The sequence below is a fragment of the Grus americana genome, chromosome 2 (assembly GCF_028858705.1).
Source record: "Grus americana isolate bGruAme1 chromosome 2, bGruAme1.mat, whole genome shotgun sequence".
NCBI lineage: Eukaryota > Metazoa > Chordata > Aves > Gruiformes > Gruidae > Grus > Grus americana.
The window spans coordinates 58,553,583-58,578,504 of record NC_072853.1 but is presented as its reverse complement, the minus strand read 5'-3'; the positions used below and the strand labels follow the sequence as shown (position 1 = coordinate 58,578,504).

Here is a 24,922-nt window from a genome sequence, read left to right as displayed (position 1 = left end):
ACCAACTGACACTTATTTCTACCATGTAACAGCCTGTTTAATAGCCAGAACGTGATAAATATCACTAATTCTCATTTGTTTTAAATAGTTTATGGTTGTATTATTTTTCCGTCTAGTGTTGATCTTTTTTCTCTTTGTTTCAGCATTAGGACCCTGTTTCACTGGGTCTTGGTTTTTTATTTAGAACAGAAGTCCCTTTATCTACCAGCACTTGTCACACAGTCCCTATTGCAATGAAAAAGTACAGTCACTATCAATATCCCCAAATGCAACAAATAATGAACCAGTCTCTCTGCCACAAGGTAAGCAAAAAGTTAAACACTTCCAAATGCTCCTAGCAATTATCAAACATTTCCTCTACAAACTTCTCATTTGCAATGTTGTTACAAAACCAGCAAATATAGTTCTTGAAGGACTTAATAAGAATCTTTATCTAATTATTCCTCTTCACTCAGCACTGGGGAGGTGTGAAGTAGCAGGACTACTGGACACCATATTTTAAAAGGAGTCAGAGAAAATGAACAAATATATCGGATTTAAGGAAACATAATTCATGTGAAGTAACTTGGTTTTATTTTTTTCAAACCTGCCCAGAGGGTAACTGACAGATGGGTGGTAACAGTTCTCACAACTGTAAAAGGCTGATGTGAGAAGGAAGCAAACAATTTTTCTCCATGTCCACTGAAAAGTGAGAGAAATGCCACCACTTTGATCTGCACAACTTTCCAGAGACAGGATCATGAAACAGGCCAACCAAAGCTCTTGTGCAAGCAGTAGGAAACCTGCCGCTGAAGGTTTTTCGCAGACACATTTTGTTGTGTTTGGTCTGGATAAACTTTACGCTGCTGGAGACGAGGAGGATGACCTGCCAGCTCACCAGCGCCGCTCCCTTTCAGGCATGCCTGCCTTCACGTTCTTGACCCACTGCAACGCCTGAAGGGAGGGATGTGGCTTAGGGGGAGACCAGGAAGTTTGCAGATCCTGGATCAAGCAAGTAACAATTTCTACAGTCCAAAGGCCTTTTGAGGAAAAGGCCAGCGTGCCAACCCGCTGCTATGATTACTGCATGATTGCCAAAGGGACAAAGGGGTACTGAAACACCACCGGCACCCCAGCTATCAGACCTCAAGCTGAACAAGGCTTTTGGAGTTCCACTTAGGATCTCCACCAAGGAACCCATAGGGTGCCGCCGTCGCACTGCAGACACACAGGGCCTCCACCTGCGCTGCCCCAGCTGCTGCTTGTCACTAAAGTCCTTCCCTCCATCTGCTACCATAGTGGTTTTCATGGCTCCTTTTGGGCAAACGGTTGTGCTGATTTGGTTTAAGAGAAGAGCTGTACAGTATCCCAGTCAAAAAACCTCCTCTGTTTGAACTTTAAAGATATGCCTAGAAGTTTTGTATACACAAATAATAAGGTATAACTATTTTACAACTCAAAAGCCAAGGTTAGCCTAAGTTCATGGGCAAATACATGTGATATTTCAATCTGGACCCATCACCAAAGCCTACAGCTAGTCCTGGGACTTTGGAAAGAGTTCCACTCCAAAAACCAAATCAAAAGAAAAATATCATGAAAGAAAATAAAAGCATATGTAGGCTATTATTATTTCAAAACCTCTGAAATCACTGCAGAGGTACCAAAGTACCGCAAAGTACAAGATTTAAAAACATTTGCAGTATAACATTTAGACACACGTGAAATTGGAGGTTAGAGGGCAGAGGAGGAAAGGTATATATCCAAAACCTGACTTCATCTTCTATTATGAATGCACTCCAGTGATTCTGTCCTGCTTAATGCCACATGCATTCATTACAAAAATCACAGCTACGTGCTGCTTGTAATTTCTATTTAATAACAACATAACTAACACAGATATTCCTAAGCCATAGTCACAACCAGAGGTGAAACTGCATGCTGAGGGATGTCAGTATTGGCAGAACAAAACCATCTGGAAAGCTGTAACGTAACAGCACTTCTATTGTACTTGTAGACCAGAAGCATTATTGGAAAATTCCTCCCCCATCCAGACAGCTGAATTATCATTTAAAAATAAATTATTGCAGAACATACAAAAACAAAATCAAAGTTTGATTTCACTGAGGGCAAAGCACTAAGACCACGATTCTGGTGATAAACTCTGGCACTCTGTGTGAGATATTTATGCACCAAAGAATAGCAACTAAAAGTATTTCAAATATATACCTACAAAATCCCAGTGACCTACCAAATGATGCTGATCTCAGCACTAATAAAATATATTTGATTAACAGGACTGATGACTGGAAAGATTACAACTTTCTTAATAGTCTTAACAGCATATAAAGACTGTCACACAGACAAAGCATGAAATATTTTTAGAACCTTGGTAAACAAATTGTTTAATCATTTTTATATTACGCTTTCCTTCTCAGAAGCCACATATAATCCATATGATTATAACCTCAATATCTGCAGCACAAACTCCCTTTGCATAATTACGACTTTCCAGGTTTAGAAACCTAGAGAAAGTGTGTTACAAATCACTGCTGGCTCAGACAAAACCAGAGTTTACTTCCTCTGTCTCACCCCCCCAGATACTGTACTGCAGACCAAGTTTCTGAACAGACTGATTTCTGAGGTAAACAGACATTGTTGACATACATATACACACGGATACACACAAAGAGCCAGTACTTACAGCTAAAGATGCCTGGAGGTGGATGCTCTGTCACAAGCAGACAGTTCTCTTCATCACTGTTATCCCCACAGTCATTCTGTTGGTTACAAATCAATGAACCAAGATACAAGCATTTACCACTGGCGCAGGTGAATTTGCACTCTGAAAAGGCAAAAAAGAAACCAAAACAAAAATTTGTGAGGAAATTGGTGCTTACCTTCTTCACTGCTAGAATGACTGATATTAAAGGCAATCTTTTTCAAGTAGATGCTATCATGGTGGACGTGTCTTTGGCACTTCATCCCCAAAATAAAGTATTTGTAAGCATTGCACGGAAAATATATACATGACACATTCCAGATCACCAGAATCAATCCACTAGTAAACTAGGTTTGCCATTAGGGGAAATTCAACTTCTTAAAAAACAGACATTATTTTTTTGTAGTTCATGGTGATTACAATTCACTTTAGACAAAGACTGTCTTCTCATACATGTTTGTGTGGCACCTTGCATATTTGGGGCAAGACAGCACTATGAATAAAAATAATAATTGTCCCACATTAAAAAAAAGTCTTGCACAATGTAAAACAGCATCAGCTGTAAGGCAACAGTATAGTTTGTAACCAGGAACAATCCTGTCCGGACACAGACAATTATTCCTTAACTACCTTCCCGAAGCCAATTTGCCAGTCTCCCAACTAATTACAATCAAGCACTCAGTCTGCACATTGAACTCCCCCATGCCAGTTTGCTTTATAAAGTCAGTAAACTACTAAAACCTCTGTAAAGTGTCCAAATGCTATACACTATATTTTTTACATTTGATTCATTACAAAGAAATTAACAGTTTCCCCTAAATACGATTCAGTCATGAGAACAATTCCTATGAGACCAAGTATTTAAACAAAAACTTTGATACCTCAAGTTCCTTCTTCTCTCCCTTTCTCTGCAAAAGGATGCAGTCTGGCTAACTAATCCTGTGTAAGACCCCTCGCTAGACTGATATCTAGCTCTTCTAAAAAAAATGTCAATGAAAAACTCCTTACCTCATCTCCCACTCAAATTTTACACTGACAGGAGAGCTACGCAGTTACCCCTTCAGAAAGGGATGACATTACCTCCATCCTTGGCCTTTTGTTTATTGGTAAAGATTCAGTAAGTTCAAACCAGTGGCAGCTTCTTATGGGAATTACAGTCCAGTGCCTTGTCATCTTGGATGTTTTTTCTTTAATTTTCAGAGCCCAGTCAGACTGGGCTTCAGTCTGACTGACTTGCCTTCTGTCTGAAGCTGTAATACCTCAGTATTTAAATAAGGCATTATGTACTAAGGATGTCTACTATGGTTGATAATTAAAATTCCATTGCCCTTTTGCTAAACTGATCATTTAAATGTTACTTCCAGAAACAAAGCTTTATAAGTAAGCATCTGAGATGTAATTAAGAAATGTTCACGAAAATATACATGCAATTATAAAAAGCTTTCTCACTAGGCTTGTTCCAAAGTTAAATACACTACACATATAGAACAGAGGACATATTATATCTAGACAAATTATAATTTAATGATTACAATTCCAACCTGTTGACAAATTCTGGCGATTCTCATTCACAAGCAAAGGCCATGTGGAAATTAAAACCAAGAAACACTCACAAGTAGTTTATTAAACTAGTGCCATTCCCTGAATCCTGGACTTCCCTAAGGCTGCAGTTCAGCTTGGCTGATTCTCCTTAAGAGAGATGATCTCTGGTCCTTCCCAGCAAAGAGATAGCATTTGTTCATCTTCAACAGCATCAACAAGAGACTTTCCTCTAATCTTAAGAGCACAACAACAGGACCTATAATTCTAAAAACATCCTAAAACAGTTACTGAGGTATGATACTTACCCACACGTATCGGATGTGTAATGTAAGCACGGTAATAGTGAAGGAGGAGGAGAATAAATTGGGAAAGTGAACAAAATAATTTTTCTCAGCAAATTTGCTTTGTAGGTAAAAGAGATTTGCAGACTTCACTCTGAACAGTTTTCATCAAGAGTACTAATGGCATTTTGGTACACATACCACCAAGAACCTGCCGCTGCAAAAATATATGCATCAACATGTGCAACATGTAAAATGCTACTTAGGAATATAAATAAAAGCCATAAAATACTATGCAAGAAAAACAAGCATTTCCTGGAGAAAAAAAAATCCATCCTTCTATTCCACTTGTTCAAACTGCACTTAAAAATCAGTAAGCATTTGCCTAAATAAGGTCCTCAAGATTTAAGCTTTTTCAGTCCAACCCTACGGTACTTGAAATACTCAAATTGTACAGTAAAATACTGTACAAACAAAATACTTTTCCCTGTTCCTTTGTCACCCTGTCCTTCTCTGCTACAACAAAGAACTGAAGAGGCATTTAAGGGCTTAGTTTTTCTGTTTTCAGTATAGAGTATAAAAAAATGTATAACCAGAATAAGCCTTTAAAACCTAAGGAACTAAGAAGGTCATTAACAGTTACTTTTGGAAAGGAGACTTAAAAGATCAGTCTCAATATTAACAATCTGATAATTAAACGCTTTAGGACTCATTTCTGCAACTTCATGAAGTAAGAAACTGGAACAAGAAAAGAACAAAGCTGCCTTGGAAGATCAGAAAAGTTGGCTTTGAAGGGTTCAAACTTTCCAGGTATCTTAAATGAGGAATAAAACACAGGGTGAAATTAGAGTAGTAAAGGACATACTGCTTCTATTTGAAAGACAAATATCAAACCCCATATTGCCTGAAGTTAGAACATTCGGCATGTTACTTTGAGCACAATATTTAATTATTTCCTGTCTCTTTGTGTTGAGTCCTAATGTAAAGCTTTCCACGCTTCCCCCATGGCTGATACAAAGTGCTCAAGCAAGATGTCAACACAAAAGCAATTAAAGCTAAGAACTTTGGGTTTCTATTTGCCACCAGATTATACAGTCTTCAGACAAAAGACCAAATGAAGCATTACATTTTTAGGAGCTCTATTAAAGTCTTAGAATTTGGGGGTTTAACTAACATTACCATAAGAGGACTAAGCAGAGGAAAGAATTTGTGCTTTAAGGGTGTATTTTTGTCCTAGATAATGGACCACATTGAAATTTGAATTATAAAACCAGACTTGATCAACTTTTCTTGTAAAATTTTATGGCTACTTCCTCCTTTCCTCAGATACGGGAACACTGCCACTGTCAAGGCGAATAAAAAAAAAGTCATCATGCCTCTCATCCTCTGTTGATGTGCCCACGTTGACTGGAAGGTTGCTCACAATGCTGCAGGAATTCTGTGTTGATTTTAAAATGGCCTGTGTTGCTGAAGTCATCTTGCCTTGTAATCTCCCACCAAATCTGTTTGCCAAGAAAGCAGTCATCGTGTACTGGGGCTGGCTGGGATGGGGTTAACTTTCTTCATAACAGCCCCTGTGGTGCTGTGTTTTAAATTTGTGACCAAAGTAGTGTTGATAACACACCAGCATTTTGGCTATTGCTGAGCTGTGCCTGCACAGCATCCAGGCTTTCTTTTTTTCTCACTCTGCTATTCCCAGGGAGTAGGCAGGAGGTGGGCAAGAGGCTGGGAGGGCACACAGCCAGGATCTCTGACCAAAGAGATCCTCCGTGCCATACAGCATCGTGCTCAGCAATAAAAAATGGGGTTTGTCTTCCTGTTGCTCAGAGACTGACTGGGCATTGGTCTGCTTGTGGAAGGTGGTGAGTGTCTGCCTTTGCATTATTTTTTTCCCCTCTTTCCTTCACTTATTAAACTTTTTTGCTGTTACTCTTCCTATTCTCTCCCCTTCCTGTGGGGCGGGAAGGGGCAGTGAGCAAGCAGCTGTGCGGGTCCTTAGCTGCTGGCCACGATCAACCCACAACACACGCATCTGCAAAAGTAACTTCTAAATCTAACAAAATTTAATATCCAATGGAGGACACAGAAGTGCAAAACTTAGCCTGCGTAATCATGTTCTTTTGAAGTCTGAAGGAAATACTCAAAGGAAAAATGTATGAATGGGACAAATTAATTAAATGGATTATTCAAGGAAAATATAGATACTTCTGAACATGGAGCATACTTAGTATCAGGTATTTGCGACCTGTAAACAGTCAGTACCTTAAAGTAGTTTGCATAGTCAATGCATTTAAACAGCATGTGCTTTTACTAAAACCAGAAGAGAATCCTTCCTTGTAAAGCAAGGTGGATCAAAGTCAGTTTGATGGAGATAGTCGAGAGCAAATATTAAGGTATTGTCAAACTGAAAGTTGGTAAATAAACCTGCAGAGGTATTTACTAGGAGTGACCTCAAAACACTTCAACAGGGAAATACAGACCAGTCCAGACTAGACCAATGTGCCTAATGACACACCAGAGAGCCCTTTTCAGTACAAAGTCTTGTACTTAGCTTGTCTAGACAAGAAGAGGGGGAAAAACTCCTGTTCTGAAAACAAGCCAGCATAATCCTTCTTTCATGAATAATGTTTCAAAGCTAGGCAGTTTTCCTCCTCATTTTCAAGGAGCAATTAGTGAAACATCAGTAGGTTGGTCAGCAAGGCTCTGACTAGAGCTAAACCTGAAGCAAGATGACAGCTACTGGGAAGTTGAAAAAAAACAGCCCTTCTTATAATTATGCCTTACTATGTTTGTAATTATGTCTGCAGCATAATTTTAAAATTTATCTTGCCAATATACTGTTTCTTCAACATAAAGTTTTAATAAACATACTTCCAGGTAGAACTAGACTACCTTGAAAAAAAAGGAATACTAAGAATACTATTATGAACTTTTCCTGTTTTTATAAACTGTATGCAAGTAGTATAAATAAGTATATTGCTTATGTGTTCAAGGTAGATGCTTGTATGTATAAACTCTCTACATACAAATACCCATTAATATATGACTGCATTTCAAATTGTTACTTGAAGGTTATGGTTCAGCTGCAACAGCAAAAGATGGATTTGCCTCATGATACAAAAAACTCCTCTGATCAGGGGTTTTTTATTGTGACATGCAAGATCTGCTGTATTGGGTAGGCTTATTTTACACTTTCTGTGTCTACCCAACAAGATAATTTTGTCCTTGCATTCAACTTAATTCTTTTAGACTTCATTTACACTTGACTTCATCCATATGAACAGCATTCCCATTGTTTTGTCATCCCACTTACTGTAGGGCATTTTTAATTATAGCTAAGTGCTGTTTGTTTTTCTAATGTAAGTCCAACCACAGGCCAAGGAAAAAAAAAAGCGACAGTGTCATATTGAAAAAATATGGTGGTTTAGGCCACTGCTACGATGCATGTCACAGCTACTTATTTAATGGGTCTGAGACGATTATCTGACCCAGGGGCAGAGTTCTATTCCATCCATTCAAATAAAAAATAAGAAACAATAGACGCAGCCAATGATCTCACATTGTTGTGGCTAAACGGAAGTAACACAGTCCAAATGCACAAAATGAAATCCTAAGTGATGTCTGGGACTTAACCGGAGTGTAAAAGCACTCCCCCAAAATCCAGCAAACTGGCAGCAGCCCTGGCAGCACAGCCAGCAGAGGGTGATTAAATACCCTGCTGGTGTCATACACGTAGAAAGCGAAAATCTCTGTGCCTCCGGGTGGATCTAGATCTCTAGAATAAAGGCCTAATTTCTAACTTCTTACATAAAGACTCCATTTTAAGTATGTCATCATACTTCTCTTCATATTGCAACACGTAACAGCCTGAAAGAAAATATGTTTAAAGGGCATCATCACCTGTAATAAGAGGCAGAAGTAGTAATTTGGGGAGGGTGGGAGGAAGCACACTTCACTAGAGATTAAAGAAATATAAACCACAAACACCAGAGTCAGTACAATAAAACCCTGCTGAACCTCTGATAAACATCTGTGTATTACTTTTAATATTATAGATTGTAGCTTTATAATGGGAAGTAAATCATAAATAGGAGGCAATGTACACAAGGAACATGTTTATTTGGGAAAAAGCTTGGTTAATAAGGAAGATGGCAGGCTGCCACACGATCTAATAAACCTCCACTGGTGCAGGGAAGGGAGGGGATAAATAGGTCTTTACAAAACAACAAACCCCCCCCACTTCATAAGAACACCAAACAGAATACCAGCAAAAATGAAAGCGGATCAGCTTATGCAGAGTAAGAAGCAGAGCTGTAAGCCACAGTCAAAGGCCTGTCCTCGCTGCCCACAGCCTCGTGCCAGACAGGCGAGTCGGTGCTCAGAGCCATGCAACATGGAGACTGAGAGACCTTCTCTGCTCAGGGGAGATTACAGCCTTAAAACCGGACTGATTGAAAGAAGATTGTTACCGGTTCAAAACCAGTCTCATTTGCTGAGCTGCTACCCTCTTGCAGTCCCCCATGCTCACTTGCTTATCCAGCAATTATCTTTTCATCGTCTTCTTAAGGCAAAGCCTGAAGCTATGCCCTTTAACTAGTTACTATTTATGCCCGTAGCTAAAAGGGGCAAACAGAACATTCTTACGTACAGGTAGTGAAATCCACCATGCAGTTCACCAGTTCAGAGTGTTAGGACATTTCACTAAGCTTACCTAAATTAATAGCCTGGATGGAATCGCACTAGAAGCTGTGGGGGCAAGTGAAAGACCTCCTTTATTTTGAGATTTGTCAGTGGGGTTGGTTTTCATCTGTGATCTTTCTTCCCCATATATGCCTGTCTCTGGTGTGACAAGAAACAGGAAGGCCTCTTCCTGGAGTCCTTTGGGGCATTGCAAGAAGAGTTTTCATCAACACTGGAAACTTTTTGGCATCTACACTAAATTCAAGAGATTGGCTGTCACTCAGCCATCATCCTGCCCAGGCAGCGAGCCTCCGCAGCCTCGCAGAGGGGACCAGCAGCTCCTCTGAGCTGGTCTCCTCGAGAACGAGGAACCAACAGTTCCTATTGCAGCACTCATCTCAAATGGACAAGCCTCTCCAAGGTGACCTTGAAGACCATCAGGCTCACCTAAACAGCCGGTTATGCCACCACAGGGAAAGGCAAATAAAGGAAAAGTTCTTTTATTGCCACCTTCACAGACAATCTTTTCTGGTTTATTTATCACTTATCCTTCCATAAAACAGCAAGGCAGTATCAGAGTACAGGTTTGCATTTTCTGCCCTTCTACCCACTTGCTTTTCCTGACCTGGCAATGATCTGCCTGTTTATGCCCACATAGCACTGAAACACCAGAGCTTCTCAACAAAACTTGAGAATTGTGTCCGCTGCTCCGTGCTCAATGTAAAGTCTCCTTTACATCTTCACCAAAGCAGCCTGACACCTTCTCCAGCCACAAAGCTTCCACAGAAACGTTCTCTCCAGCACCACATGCCCTGTGCTCCCCTGCTCTGGGACTTGTGTCAGTGCCAACAACTCAGCCGAGTCACGGTCTTGACTTTGACCCGTGAGGTGCTTGGGTCAGAGCCCGCAGGAAGGAGGACAAAGAGCGCCAGGGCAGACGTGTGCAGCTGCCAAGGCAGCAGACAGGCAACGCCTTCGCTCCAGCTCCTGAGAGGGAACCACCTACAAGGGATGGCTTTCCATGAGCCACAAGAAGGCCTCATGTTTCTCCCAGTGGCAAAGCCGGGTCTGCTTTGGCATGCCAGGTCCACCTGCGGGCCCGCGTCCAGCCCGTCACCTCACCCCAGGGAGGTGCCCGATGTCTGGGGCTGCCCTGGTGCCCCCCACTGCCCTGCTCCTGGCTGGGGCGGTGGGACAGGCCATGGCTGCCAGGCCCTGCCATGACGGACCCCAGGGAGCCCCCACCTCCCCTTGACATTTCTGTAGGTACTAGCAGAGTTTTCCTAATCAAGTATGGGAAAGGTGCATTGGTGACTCAGCTAATGACACTCTCATTTTCAGTTGTGAAATTACATGAGGAGACGATTAAAAATACATTAAATATGTACCTTATAATTTTTGTCAAGTACAATGTCATTATCATGGGCAAGTGCAGATGAGAAGTAAAGGGTATGTGCAAATGAGATTTTCTTAACATCTAGTTCTCCTTAATCATAATTCAAAGAATTCCTGAATTATGGTAAATATTTTAAAATTATCTTAGTTGGTTTTCATCTTAGGAAATCTTTAATAATCACAAGCAGTGTCACTTACCAGGTTTGTAGAGTGCTGCATATGTAGAGGAATATAAAATAAAAAATCATATAACTGTAGCAGCTTCTTGGTTTTTTCTTTGGAATATTGTTTGCATAGCAAATAGCTCAGGACTAGATCATTTTATCAGGTAACGTCACCACCTTTGAATCCAGAGAAACACAGACTAAACCATGTTACAGATGCATTGCTAGGTTTTGATGGCAGTCCTAAGAAAGGGCCCAGTTGAGGACACAACAGTTACTGCACCACCCGAGGACTATCTGGGGGCTGGGGAAAATGGGATGATAGGTGGGAAAAAGTGCTGTCTTTATGTTTTCTGTTATTAAATTAGGTCAGATTATTTAAGACTGTGACCTCTGTAAGGCAAGAACTGTTTTCACTTAGCTCTCCTAGGAAGTACCAAAATACTGAATAAATACCATTCGCATCTCCAATTGGGTAATGTTACTGAAGCAAGGAGGAGTTTGAGAATACACCCGAGAACTTGACTTTCCATACAAGTAATGCACAATGCAGGCAAGAGTATACTGTGTTTCAGGTGGCCGTTCAGAAGATGTCAACCTAATACTGATGACAATATTTTTTTACACATCTTCTTATGCATACTGTGCAGAAAATGTAAGAGAAATTAATATATTTACTATGTGTCAAGATGCAGGACTGTTACAGAGCTTCCGCTGTAACGTGAATTCCAGATTTTAATGGACAAGAGAGATCTCCTTTCATTTCTCAATGGCATTTGAATTGTGCAATGCACACTAATGTGAGTAATGACAAGTTTTTTATCATCTGCAACATGTTCTCCGATCCACATCTGCAGAGATTTGCATGTTCCTGTAGTAAATACCTTGTCACTGTTAGTTTTTGTAATTTAAAAGAGATTTTCCTTTAAGTACAATTATCTAAAAAGTGACTAACTCAGGTCACTATGCCTCAGTGTTCATGTAACAAAAAATAGAAGCAAAGTAACACACAGAGTAGAGCCAAACAGATTGCTCTCAATGGCTTGCCTGGTACAGCATAGACAATGTTTTTTACAAACTAGTACTGTCTTGTATCAATTGTTATTTAATTCTTCAGTCCTTACTCAGCTCTATCTAAAAAATGAGTCACACATTCACCTTAGTAGCTTTCCCAGAAAACTGGGGGTTTATGGCTAAAACTTTTAAAAAATAAACAAAATAATGTTTTTCCTATTAGAAAATTCCTCTTTTCTACCCCTCGCCTTCTCCTCCAGTCAATTTCCATGAACACTCCCTCCCAAACATGTATTGCATGGCAAATGTATACAGACTCCCACCTACATGCATTTCCATATAGCGGAGCTGGTAGTCATTTGGCTTGCCTAACATTTTCTGCTATAAATGTCTTGGAGAATCCTTCCCATGTTTGCTGCATGCAGCAGGTCTGTGATGCCGAGCAGGAAAAACACCCTCGGGCTACAGAACTGCCTTTTCTTTGTCCCAGGAAATTCTCTTCTGTTTTTATGGAAATAAAAACTGGTTTTTTTTAAAAAAAAAAAACCCAACAACCCAGTTATCTTTCCATTGTCTGCATCAGGAGAGTCTCTGGCAACGCTCCAGAATAACTAAAAGGCACAGACGCTGTGAGGCTCCAGCAATACCACTGCCAGAGCAGCAGCCCAAACCATACTGAGATAGCCGTGGAAGAGGCAGATTAACTGCAGTGGGGAAAGGGGGTGAGCTCTGCTCCCTTACACTTTCACACAAGATTTCCATTTCACTTCCATGTATCTGTGCTGCCAAGTTACTACTACCACCAGATGCTCCTCTTTTGTCCATGAGTGTTCCCAACGTCCAGCGCACAGGATACACAGACCAGAGGGAAGAAATGTGAACGCAAAGCAAAGAGTAAAGTCAATGTTTTATGGGTTGAGAGTGCCTCATTTAGCAACCTAAGCAGCATAATTTCAATAAAGATTCTTTCAGGCTACAATGATGCAATTTTGTTTAAGCATCAGCAATGTATTTGACCATATAACAGCTATTTAACCAAGATTATTTCATCATTTCCCTGGCCAATGTGCTTACAAAGTAGACAATGCAGAAAACACTCATACGGGCATCCTGAAGAAATCTCTACCATATAAATCTTTCTGTTGTGAAAACAGTATCGTTTAAAAAGTAACAGTGCATTTAGGACAGTACATTTCTGGTTGTGAACATGAACATACAATTAACATGATGCTGGATGGTGCTGAGTCCATCCATGCACCATGCAGCATCCTGGGAAATTTTACTGCACAGAAAACAAAAGCAAACAGTTTCCTCCCTGCCGAGGGAGGAAGGATGGTGCCAGGGCACCCAGGTGTGATGGTAAGGGCTTGATTTCACAGCTGACGTGCACATCTGGCTTGGGTGGAGTTGCACAGCCCAGCACCCTGCGGGCACAGCTGGCTTTGATAAGTTAGTCATCCTTGCCCCTTCCTAAGAACAGTTTTGCAAAAGGAGCACCGCCTAGTTCGCACTGGAGGCCTGGTGCCCGCTCTACCAGCACACCTGCGGGAATGCCAGCCTGTCACGCACATGTAAATGTGTGCCCTGGGCTTGGGGGACCGCTGACGGATGAAGCTGACTTTACTGACAAAATGTGCATCTCACTGGAGAGCCAAACAGCATTTGATCTCCAAAACACACCCCAAAATCCTGACACATTAGCTCAAGCCTAGGGCTCTTCTGGACATTATTTCTGTCTGTGGTTTGTCTTAATATGCTGGACTGGAAACTACCGTGGTTGACATGCAGATCAGCCACGCCAGCCTTGAGACAGCAACATCTGTCAGAGAGACAGGGTAGGCGGCTGATAGCGATAACCATTTCAACCATCTAATTTTAATCTGCCACTGTGTATCTCTCAAAAGCCCTACAGAATTTTTTGGGTGGGGACAAGAGATGGGCTAGGACAAATCTCCGGTTACAGCTCAAGTTATCAGTGTATCGATGACAAGTTAAAGCACGTTAAAAATTATACAAGTGATGCGCTGAACACAGAGAACCACAGAAAACCATATCAGCCATGAAAGAGAATAAACAGCCAGAGCACTGGTAACTCAAGAGCAGCTAATTGTGTTTTAACTGTGAGTGAGGTAGTTTGTCATATTGTACCAGCTCATTATTACTAATCTGTTCAGACACGGTGATAATTTTCTGTGTTTTTATAAGCCAACACAATTAAACTGAGGTCAGTTTCATAGCAGTGGTCTCTCTTCAGATGATTTCAAATAGGGAGCTCACACTAAAGAGAAAAAGCCAGCTAATATACCATGCTGTTAATTTTCCAGCAAAAAGCAAAGGAACAAGGTATTTGTTAGAGCTTCCTTGTGTGTTCCAGCATATCCCCATCCCTCTAATTTAGAGTCCTTCAGTTCAAAGAATTATGTTGACACATTAAGAAACACCATCTAAATAGATTCATTTCCTTGTTCTTAGAAAATTTAGGAAATATTTAAAACATAAAATGTGTTACTATTGAATGTTATACTAACATATACACAATCCTTCTCAAGAGAGATGACGATTCCAAAATCCAGACTGCAGATTAAATACATTTTATGTTTTGCAGGCACTGTGTTCGGATAGATGGAAAATACAAAGAATGATCACACATCCTCAGTGAAGAAAAAGGAAGTTTAGCAGCTACCAAGGTAAAGAGCAATCTAGCACACAAGTATCTGGGGATTGAATCCAAAGGTGAGTGAAACTCTACAGTATGTAACACAGGGCTCCCTGATTTTTTCTTAGCCCAATTAAGCTCTCAGCTATTTACCAATACATAACAAAGGCTACAGTTAAATGAATGTTGTGAACACGTCAGCACATTCTAATAAGTTTGTGCATCAAACCTGTTGTTTGTAAGGTCTGAGCCGAGATGTGGCTTCCAGTGTGCAAACACTGCCTGTTCTTTGCAATAGTGAACAAAAAGTGTTCACCTAAAGTGCTTCAGCAACGGCTTACGCACACCTTTTGTACTTTGTGTTACAGTGGATGAGGAACAAACTAGCTAGAGAAGTTGTAATTAATAACAGTGGGGAAATAATACTGAAATATGTCTTTTTACACTTCATGCAGTAACTCTGTATTTGAGTTACCAGCAAATTATTTAACGTGCTCTACAACCTGAGAGACGGAAGACAGAAGCAGCGATGGCAGGACTGCACACCCTGATAAAAGGTCATTGGAAACGGTAGGAAGGCCCTTTCATAATAGATCAGAGTTATATGAAACAAAAGAAAAATTTCCTTAAAAAGACCTATGTGTGAGGGTTTTTGAGGAGGCTACCTGTTTTAAAACTTACTGCTACACAGTATGCAATCATAAAAGGCTTCAAAAGATATGAGCATGTTTATATTTAAACAGATACACATATAACAGTAAGAACTTGCATTCTTCAGAATATACTGCAGTAGCTAAATGCATAGCTTAAATGGTAGCACATTCAAGAAAGAATACAGTTTTGGTTTAAACAAGTTTTCTGGATTTCCAAACACAACCTCACACACTCAAATTTTATTTTTTGTCAAAGCTTAAAATACGGAATGAAAACAATCTTATTCTACAAGCACACATTAAGCATACCATTAATAAAAGAAAAGTTCTATTGTGACTAAAACATCACCATTCATGGGATATGATGAGGCAAAGTATCGTTTACTCTTCTTGAAAGGTAAAGTTGTGGCTACTACCAGACTGGAAGGATGCGGTTTTGTTCTGTTCCTCAACATTATTTCTCAGGACACTAAATCATCCATGGTGATTTCTAGGGCATACAGCTGTAGGATGCTGTTCTTCGCAACAAATTACTAAGCTAGGGCAAACTTTAAAAAATGCCAGGTATTAGAGAGACACTCACAAAGGAATAACTGAAGAAAAGAATTATTTCTGGTTTTAATTTCCAAACAGTACATTAGGGTCCTTCAGAGAATCATCACCCTGCAGCTTTTTAGAAGCATAATTACATCAGATAAAAACTTGGGTATAAAATCATTTCTATTTGATGACATCAAAGATGGGAGGAATTCACATGCTTAGTCTGTCTACAAAACCAGCGTTAAAATTATAAGCACCAGAGAAATGGGCAATGGATATGGCAGTCTAGGCACCTTTCTAGTAATACATTGATGGTCAGTGGGTCTGTCTCATTTTTTGACATTCTGGGGACATTTAATGATAACTCTGCTTCACTGAATTCAACTCCTAAATATGTCTTATAAATATCTTGCTCGCTCTTTTCTTTGACATTGAAGGTGATCTATATAGACTAAGATTGTGGAGAGATACTATGTATGTATGTATAGATATAGGAAGATATAAAAGGAACATTAAAAAAACAGAGGAATGTTTTGCCCTCTCTTATTTTTTAAAACATTATGTATTTCATTCTCTGTCTCTTATCCCATGCAAAGAAAAAGTAAAGAAATATTACAAGTGCCTACATGGTGAAAACTAAGCAACTGAGATGAGAGAGGACTACTCTTTAAATCACTTTAAAACTCTCTAGATCAGATCTTCAACTTTAATGGGGCTTCACATATTTATTTCACTTAAAGGTTATTTATATCAAATGCCTAGCAATCGGCAGCCTACATCTTGCCTTTTGCATAAAGATTTCAGCAAGTGATTTCCAAATTATTTTTTTTCTCTCAAGCCACATACCAACAGCAAAACAAGGAAAGCATAACCTGATTAATAAAAGAATCATATCAGTGTTCTTTGCTTTTAAAATAATTTCTTTCTTTACATCATACAGGCAAATACCTGCCAAAGAAATAAAATCAAAGAACAAAAAATCCAATCTGTCCATATTCTTTCCTTACAAAGCTCACTGTTGATTCATACCATTATATACAGAGACATTATAGGGATTGTTTAGCCTGGAGAAGAGAAGGCTCCCAGGAGACCTTATAGCACCATATACCCTTCCAGTACCTGAAGGGGCCTACAGGAAAGCTGGGGAGGGACTGTTTATCAGGGAGTGTAGTGACAGGACAAGGGGTGATGGGTTTAAGCTGAAGGAGGGTCGATTTAGATTAGATATTAGAAAGAAATTCTTTACTGTTAGAGTGGTGAGACACTGGAACAGGTTGCCCAGAGAAGCTGTGGATGCCCCATCCCTGGAAGTGTTCAAGGCCAGGTTGGATGAGGCTTTGGGCAACGTGGTCTAGTGGAGGGTGTCCCTGCCCGCAGCAGGGGGTTTGGAACTAGATGATCTTTGAGGTCCCTTCCAACCCAAACCATTCCATGATTCTATGATATGATTATACTGTCACATGAATATATCTAAGAACAAACTTACAGCATAAGCACTGTAGGCCAAGGTTTGAAGCAAAGTCTGGCCTAAGATGTAGACTATTGACCCTGAGATTCCTTCACAAAGTATTCAGCCTGTGAATTATTTCATACTCCTTTTATTTAAGGACAATGTAGAGTTCAAAATCCCAATGAAGTACCATCACAAAAGTATTGGGTTATTTTATATGGGAATACCCATGGGTCAACAGGAAACACATTTTTTATTTTAAACAGAGTATCATCTGATTTTGAAGCCATATATAAACAATATATTATATAACGTATGATGTGCATTAGGCAACGCAGGGCGAAAAAGCACATTTCAACCACACATGCAATACTCCTGCCAGACTGTACTACAATTTTCCAGCTTCCATTTTAATACTTGATGTCTGCATACAAAATCAGCAGGCCAAACAAGAGGACTGGCCTCAAATATTTTCATATAATGTTCAGAGGAAAAGAGGTTTGCTGGCAATACTGGTTGCTCTAAGAGGGAGCACCCTGCAGTACTGCACTACTACACTTGCAAAGCATGAGATGCTCTCCCAACACGGAGCAGCATGAAGGGAATGTATAAGATTACGTACCAAAAGATCCAAGGGGAAAAACTACTATGCTGTCTTAAGTAATAGTTCTAGAAATTTTTCCTTCTGAAAAGTCAGAGAAGATTTTCTAAGATCTTGAAACAAAAATATTGCAATTATTTTCTTAGCTGCAGTTCTCCCCCAGTCTATATGATGCTGGGCAAGCTATGTGGCATTTGTCAGCGTATCTAGAGCTGGAATAATTAATAACAACAACAACAACAGCAGCAGCAGTAGTAGTAGTATTGCTGCCACTACTGCTGCTGTGAAATGATCCAGGTACGTAAAGCCTGTGACAACTGTAAGAAAGAAGGTACTAGCAAACTGAGCAACATTATCGTGTCTTAGTGAAGAGAACCTCTACTGATTAATAATTTTAATAATTTTCTAGTTCCGTTAGTTTTTTTAAATCTCATCAACTAATAATTCATTTCTGTTATCTGTACAGATTTTCTCAATGGAAACTGGCCAGTGTTTCAACTGTGCCACCCAGACAGCTATCAGATGAGATATAATGCTCTTGCTCACTTCCGTTTAGTCCAAACATTTATCCCTATCAAAGAAAAAGTAAAACCAAACACTTCCATGTCTCATCTTGCATGAACAGTCACTTTTTTTGTTCAGATGTGGTTCCAAGTGTCTCTTTTCAACCACCTATGAAGAACAATTATGTCAGTATATAACTAGCACTGCTGCACTGGCTAGCAGAGCTTTACCTTGTTTGTCTTTCATTTCCTGAGGCAGATACAGTACCTAAAGAAGAAACCCTGAACAATCTTCTCTTAGAAGACTAATCCATATTCTTCCTACATCCTTCACTTCATTCAGGATCTAATCTCCACACTCTGTGAAGTCAGTAATAAAGCTAAGATGTTCACTACAAGACTGCAAGGATCAGGATTTTGATGAGGAAGGAGAAACTATTATAAATTTCTTGCACCAATATACAAGGATGTCTTTGTCCCCGATGACATCTTTCCCAACTACTTCAAATTAAAGTAATCAGATAAATTAAAATGCTTTATCTCTGCATGAAGAAAAAAGAATATTAGCAGGGTATGTGAGGCATCATAAGGCTGGAAAGCTGCCATGACCTATGCCTAAAATATTGTGCGTGACAGTCTATGTCAATTGTCCATGACCCTGTCACCTCTCCACCCTGGAGGCCATGAAATTGGGCCTGTCCGAGACAGCTGTCATTTCACAATGGCTCTGGGATAGTTCAGAATGAAAAAAATAATTGCACTGTTAAATTATGAATTTATGAGAAAGGTGTGGCGGTTTGAAAGAACTGCTCCAAGACTTCTGCTGCAGCCATCATGTACCGAGCCTCCAGCACCCTGAGAAAGGTTCTGAAGAGGAATAAAAATAAAAGCACAATTAGCAGGCAACTGAATCTAGCTACAGATTGCCTTTGGTTTATTATTCTATTCCCCAGCATGTTAGGGAAGGATAATTTTAAGAGGACCTACAAGTGAACAGAGACCAGTAACTCTTGGCTTAAATTGCTATTAAAACCCGAACAGCCATTTTATTTTATTGCCAGTTCAGCCACTAGTACCAATGGGTCAAGGGCTCAAATTCAGTTTCATTTGACATTGTGTCCTCAGTCACTAACACAGTGGTGATAATATGTCTCTCAACAGCCCAATTTCAATAGGACTGCAATAGGACCATAACAGGACTTTCAATAGGACGTAGGACTACCCCTCAAAACAGGGACCAGGCGTTTCTGTGACTGCATGCCAGCCCTATGCCAACCGATGCTCCACAGGCCCAAATGAGCAAGCAGTGCCCAATGCTGATGGAAAGGAGTCTCCTCTGCGGTAACAATCATAAATTGTGCAGATGTATTTGCAGCACATGACGGATCCAGGTGCCTCTCCCAGTTATCCTATTCCAGAAAAATGAACAGGATAATTAAGCATGTCTGGGATTTACTGAGCTGGCAGATTTAGTACTGAAGGAGAACACCTTGTGCAGTAAGCAAAGTCCTGATGCATGCAACATTACCTGCAGGGGCAAAAGGAGACAGCTTTATTTGCGTGTCAGCTTCCCCTCCGTCTTGCATCCAGTGATTTTTGTACTTTCTCTCACCATGCAGAAAACATCCTCATGGTACACAGGTTTTCAGACTAAACTAATATTGATAAGGTCATCATTTTGCTGGCAATACCAGTAGGCTTCTGAAAATGAGCTTCATGTGTATGTTTTTCCTTCCTTTTTACCACAGACAGCCAACAAACACTGGTCTTCCAGGATTAAAACTAATTCAAGCTTAAAAATATTCACAACTGTTTTTTAAGGAATCACACACACAAATTATTACCACACATAATGAAAAGGGAAAAGTCAGAAGGTTTTGTGCCTGAGCTGTTGAATTGCCATAGCTACTTTTTGGATGTCATGACAGAAATAATGCATATTATATACAAATGTCATGTAGAAACTGGCTCCATTGCACTCAGTGTGAAAACCAGACATTGTAATAATTGATGAAAGGTCTGTCATTGATATTAGCAACATTATTTGTCAATGTAATAAATCATTAGATGGAAAATTACACTGAAACATAAACTTCAAGTTTCTTAGAAGTTTATAGAAGTTCTCGGCCTATCTGCATTTTGCACCTTAGACACATTTTCCTTATAATTGATATTTCTAGCTTTTTCACAGGTATTTCCTTATGAAATGTGAAATTTACCATGTGTTTGTTTTAAAACTCGTTTCAGAAAATTTTCCAAGCTTCCAGGTTATTAGTTTAACACTAAGAAAAAAAAAAGTTACTACAGGAACAACAAAAATGCTATTTTAGTATTAAAACTTCCTTTCTTAGGAAAAGTTACAGTTTTATGGAGCAGTAGTGGGAGAAGTGCAAAATGCGCTTAAGTAGTTGCAAAAAAACCCCCAAAACCCAAAAAACCCAAACAACCCTTACATGATGGCTCCTGCAAATTCTCCATGTATTCTTTACAGAAATAGAGTAAGTCAGAGAGTAACACATGATGTTAAAGCCCAGGAAATCCAGGGCTTCAAGATCCCCAACCCATTTCTGCTCCTAACCAGTAATGATAAATTTTCTGCCCACAGTTCTGTTCATCACTTTACACGTTTGAATCAAAAATACCTGTATACCTTGCTACCACACAAGGGAAAGTGTTAAATGGCACAAGCAGAGCCCTTTTAGACAGTCTGATGACATAAAATTTCTAACTAACGCTAATAAATATGAATCCTGATTTTGCAATAAGCCTCCTTATGCATGATCACCTCTCCTGCAGGAAGAGAAACAGTCTCTTAAAAAAATAATCTTGTTCTTCACGAGGTGTCATAACTCAAAACACACACACCAGTCCAAACACTGGAAGGGATCTTCCAATCACTTACTCCTCAGCATAGCTCTTCCACAGAAACAACTACTAGTCAGCTTGGTCAAGTCTTGGTAGGACCGTCGGAGCTAGCAGAAGCCAGTCCTGTGAGCTGGAGCAAGAGGGGACATAATTTTCCAGCAAAGCCTCCTGTTTGACCGCTGCTCCTCTCTGCATGGGGAAGAGGCAGAAAGCCATACAGCCAGGTTCTCAAGCTACCAGCTGGACCACAACCCCTGAGAGGAGGTGGTGAGTCTTATCCAAAGGATCTTCTCTTTTCGATCAGTCATCAGAAAGAGGTGAGAAAGGTGGCACACGCACAGGGCAGCTGTGAGGGGCTCGGTACTTCTCTTCCGTGTATTGAATCCATCGTGTGCACTGCCGTCCCAAAAAGGTCCCAAAAAGGTTCCCGTGGCAAAGTCACTAGTGGAGCGTAGGCAAAGCTCTGAGAGGAGTGGGGGATCAGGAGGAAGGAGGTACATTCAAACTGACAGAAAACTGCAAATGCTACAAAGAAGAAAGTGACTTACCTGCTCTAGGAAAATTCCCCTCACAAGGATGCAAAGCTGGATGGTGTGCCCCTGAAGCTAAGGTGATTTGACTGAGGAGCATGAAACCATGAAACCAAGCTTTAAATAGATTGCTTGAATCACGTATGACAGGCCACAAAATAAATACTTTGGCTACCAATAAGGTCTGCAGTGAAGTCTCAGGGGATGGGAACAACATAAACTGAAAAGCAAATCGCAGGCTCAACTGCTTCATCGGGTTTTTAGCACAACTTGATTTGAGATTAGGTAGAAGAGTCAGCCCTTCTGGCTATACCCAGAGTGAAAAAATGTGAAGGGAGAACTCAGCACAAAGCAAAAGGGCTGAGAATAACTTTAACTCAGGCAGTTCAAAGAAAATAAGGCTATGTGGCCTGAATGGCAAAGGACAAAATTACAAAGTTGTGGTTTATTGTAGACATGGCAGTTTAATCAAGGCAAGCTTTATAAAGAGACAAGTTATCTTTTAATTGATCAACAGATACAAGTGGAAAAAACAGGCAATGTTTGGAGCATGCAGACCTGTCATTCAGGACCTTTTTCAAAGACCCAAAGAAGGAATTGCAACACACACAGCTTGTCTATTTTCTCCAACTAAATTAGATGGTCTAATAAAAGAAACTACCACTCCCTATAATTTCTGCCTAATACAGGGATGTATAGCTCAACATGATATATTTCACAGCAAACGGAACAGCTCTTCTCAGTAACAAGAGTACCCGTGAGATCATCAGAGACGCAATGTCTTCCAATGTCAGCATAAGTCATTATGGGGAAACTGAATCTCCAAATATCTAACAATAAAGTCCAGCAGAATAAATCTGAGGATAAACATTACGTTTGACACACTATGCAGCCACACGCAACTGCTAATATCAATACCTGAACTCTAAATCATATGTAATTTACCCTTCATGACACCTACAACCGTAGGTCGGGAGCAGATGCAGAGCCGTTAAGAAAGTGATCATTCCAAATTTCAACTACATTGTCATAGGTAGTAAAATCCAGAGTCATCTTTTTTCCCAGGGAAATCACCCTGAGACAAAGCAACTAAGTGTTATTACTACTGAGAACAGAAAAACAAATCTACGTCACATCTTCAGACTGATAATCTTCATATCTTTTCTGATCAGCTTTATTTTAGCCTTTGTCCCTTCAATTTTTATTCTCTTTTAATATCTCATTCTAATATAAAACTATTTGCTGTTTTAAGGATGCAGTTTCAGTTGTCCTTAATTCTTCCCAATATACAAACTCTGACAGCTAAGCTTAACCAATCATTACCTGTTCAGAATATAGAAATCTAATGACAGGTGTTATGACCCCTGTAACTTCTTATGGGTCTACTTCTATTGTAAAACTTGACAGAAGAAAAAAACTGAGCAGTATGACTTTCAACAAAGCTGCAGATCAAACCGAAAGTAACGGAGACAGGAAAGGAAAAGAGAGGGTTACTGTCTCACTTCACACTAAACAATTTAGTCATTCATAATCAACAAAGATAACAGTGGCAGGTAAGAATATCATCAATACATTAGAACATCTGCACACTGGTGAGAAAATACATACATTTATTTTCATAGTGCACCAGAGCAGTAATGTATCTTCCCCTTGTACTAAAGGCATATGTGATTCTTTTTAACATTATGAGACTTGAAATACTCCTTTCTAAATGAACTGGACATATTATTCAATTTTGTCTCTTCTGGTAGATGCATTTAGCAAAACTAAGTGTTCTTAACAACTGTTCAAGCGTTCTTAAAATGGGATCTCTTGTACCATTTACACAAAGACTACTTTGTTCTTTATTTAACTTCTAATTTCCAAAGAATAATCTTGAAAGATTCAAGTACAATAAAAGCATATATGCTGCAGCAGGGTACGCAAATATTTGACACATTAGTCTCACAGTTTAAGTTGCACTTTTTAAACCTCATAACAGTCGTAAGATATTGACAATATTACACAATGTTAATCAATAAAAGAATTTTTAAGGTTATAATTTTGGAATGCCTTTGTTAAACAGTTTCTACTTTTATATCTCAAGGATTACTGCTCCACTCAATTTAATGATTCATTATTACCACAGAGGTAAAAAGAATACGTGAGGTTAACAGCTACAGCTATTAGCTGTAACCTAACCATCATTACACTGTATAATTGATCTATTTTCTTCAAGAATAAAATTCAGAAAAAGAAAATTACTACTAGCATCTCTATAAAAAAATACGGAAAGCCTGAGGGCAAATGCGTGGGATAATAGCAAAGACAAGAGGAAGGAAAATGGGAGTGCACCAAGAGTTTATTTATAAATATCTGGGAACTAATTTCTTGGCATCATGTAATGTCTGCACAGTCTCACTTGATCTAACTTTTAGAGAGTGGTCCTATATTTAAAAACAGAATAACCAGGAATCAGCACACTAGACTTATGATGCTCTTCTCAAAAATGAGTATAGCTCTTTCCCAGTTGAAACTGTTTCAAGACTGTTGGTTTAAGGATAAGATTTCCAGAGTTTGTTCTCTGTACAAGTACTTAAAGGTTTTTCTAACCCAGTGTTGGCAGAACTTCAGTGTGGTTGTAATGACAGCAATCACTGTTAAGAGAATCACGTTAACCACTGTATGCACATCTAATTTTATCTTCAGCTATACCTTCTGCAACCATCACACGTCAGGCTTTGATGTCTTTCTTCTGTCTCTCTATGAACACTCTTTCCAGGTGGCAGGCTCAAGAACATATTTTTTTTAGGGTGAAATTCTGGAAGTCCACCTCAATTTTAGATATTGTCCCTATGTGTCACTTTTCTTTCCTTATTTCTCTCATTAACACATCCAGTATCCCACTGCCTCTTTGTTAGGCCACAGGTACCGAACAGCTGGAAAAAAGCAACTTCATCTTCTCTAGTCTTCTGTTAGCAAGTACTGGCTAATCTGGTGGCAACAAAGCTGTCTTGTGAGCTGAACCACAATGCCACGAATGGGGACAGCTAGGGGATTTCGTTCACAATCACAACACTGATTGACAGCAAAATGCTAATACAGCAACAGCCAATATCACTTGCATGAGAATTTTCTCCCCGTTGGCTGTCCATGACTGGTTTTAACGCTGTTTTGCTTATGTAGCAGAAGATGGCCCTTAGCAAAATGAAGAATCTTGAATGCTTATTTAAGGATTTCCTGGAGGTGAAGGGCCTGAATACTTGTGGGTTTTGGTATCTTGTTTGTTTGCTTTCCAAACAGACCACCAGTTGTAGTATGAAATATGATCTTCTGACAAAACTTGCTTTTGTTCCTTCAGAGAAAACAAG

General features: G+C 39.6%; 1 protein-coding gene across 1 annotated transcript in view; it reads right to left on the bottom strand.

The window, feature by feature from the left end:
• Nucleotides 1-24,922, bottom strand: part of LDLRAD4 (low density lipoprotein receptor class A domain containing 4) — a 295,037-nt gene that overhangs the window by 152,113 nt on the left and 118,002 nt on the right. The window contains exon 4 of the mRNA XM_054814850.1: nt 2,681-2,821. Coding sequence (XP_054670825.1) covers nt 2,681-2,821 — 141 coding nt within the window. The remainder of the gene's footprint in view (nt 1-2,680; nt 2,822-24,922) is intronic.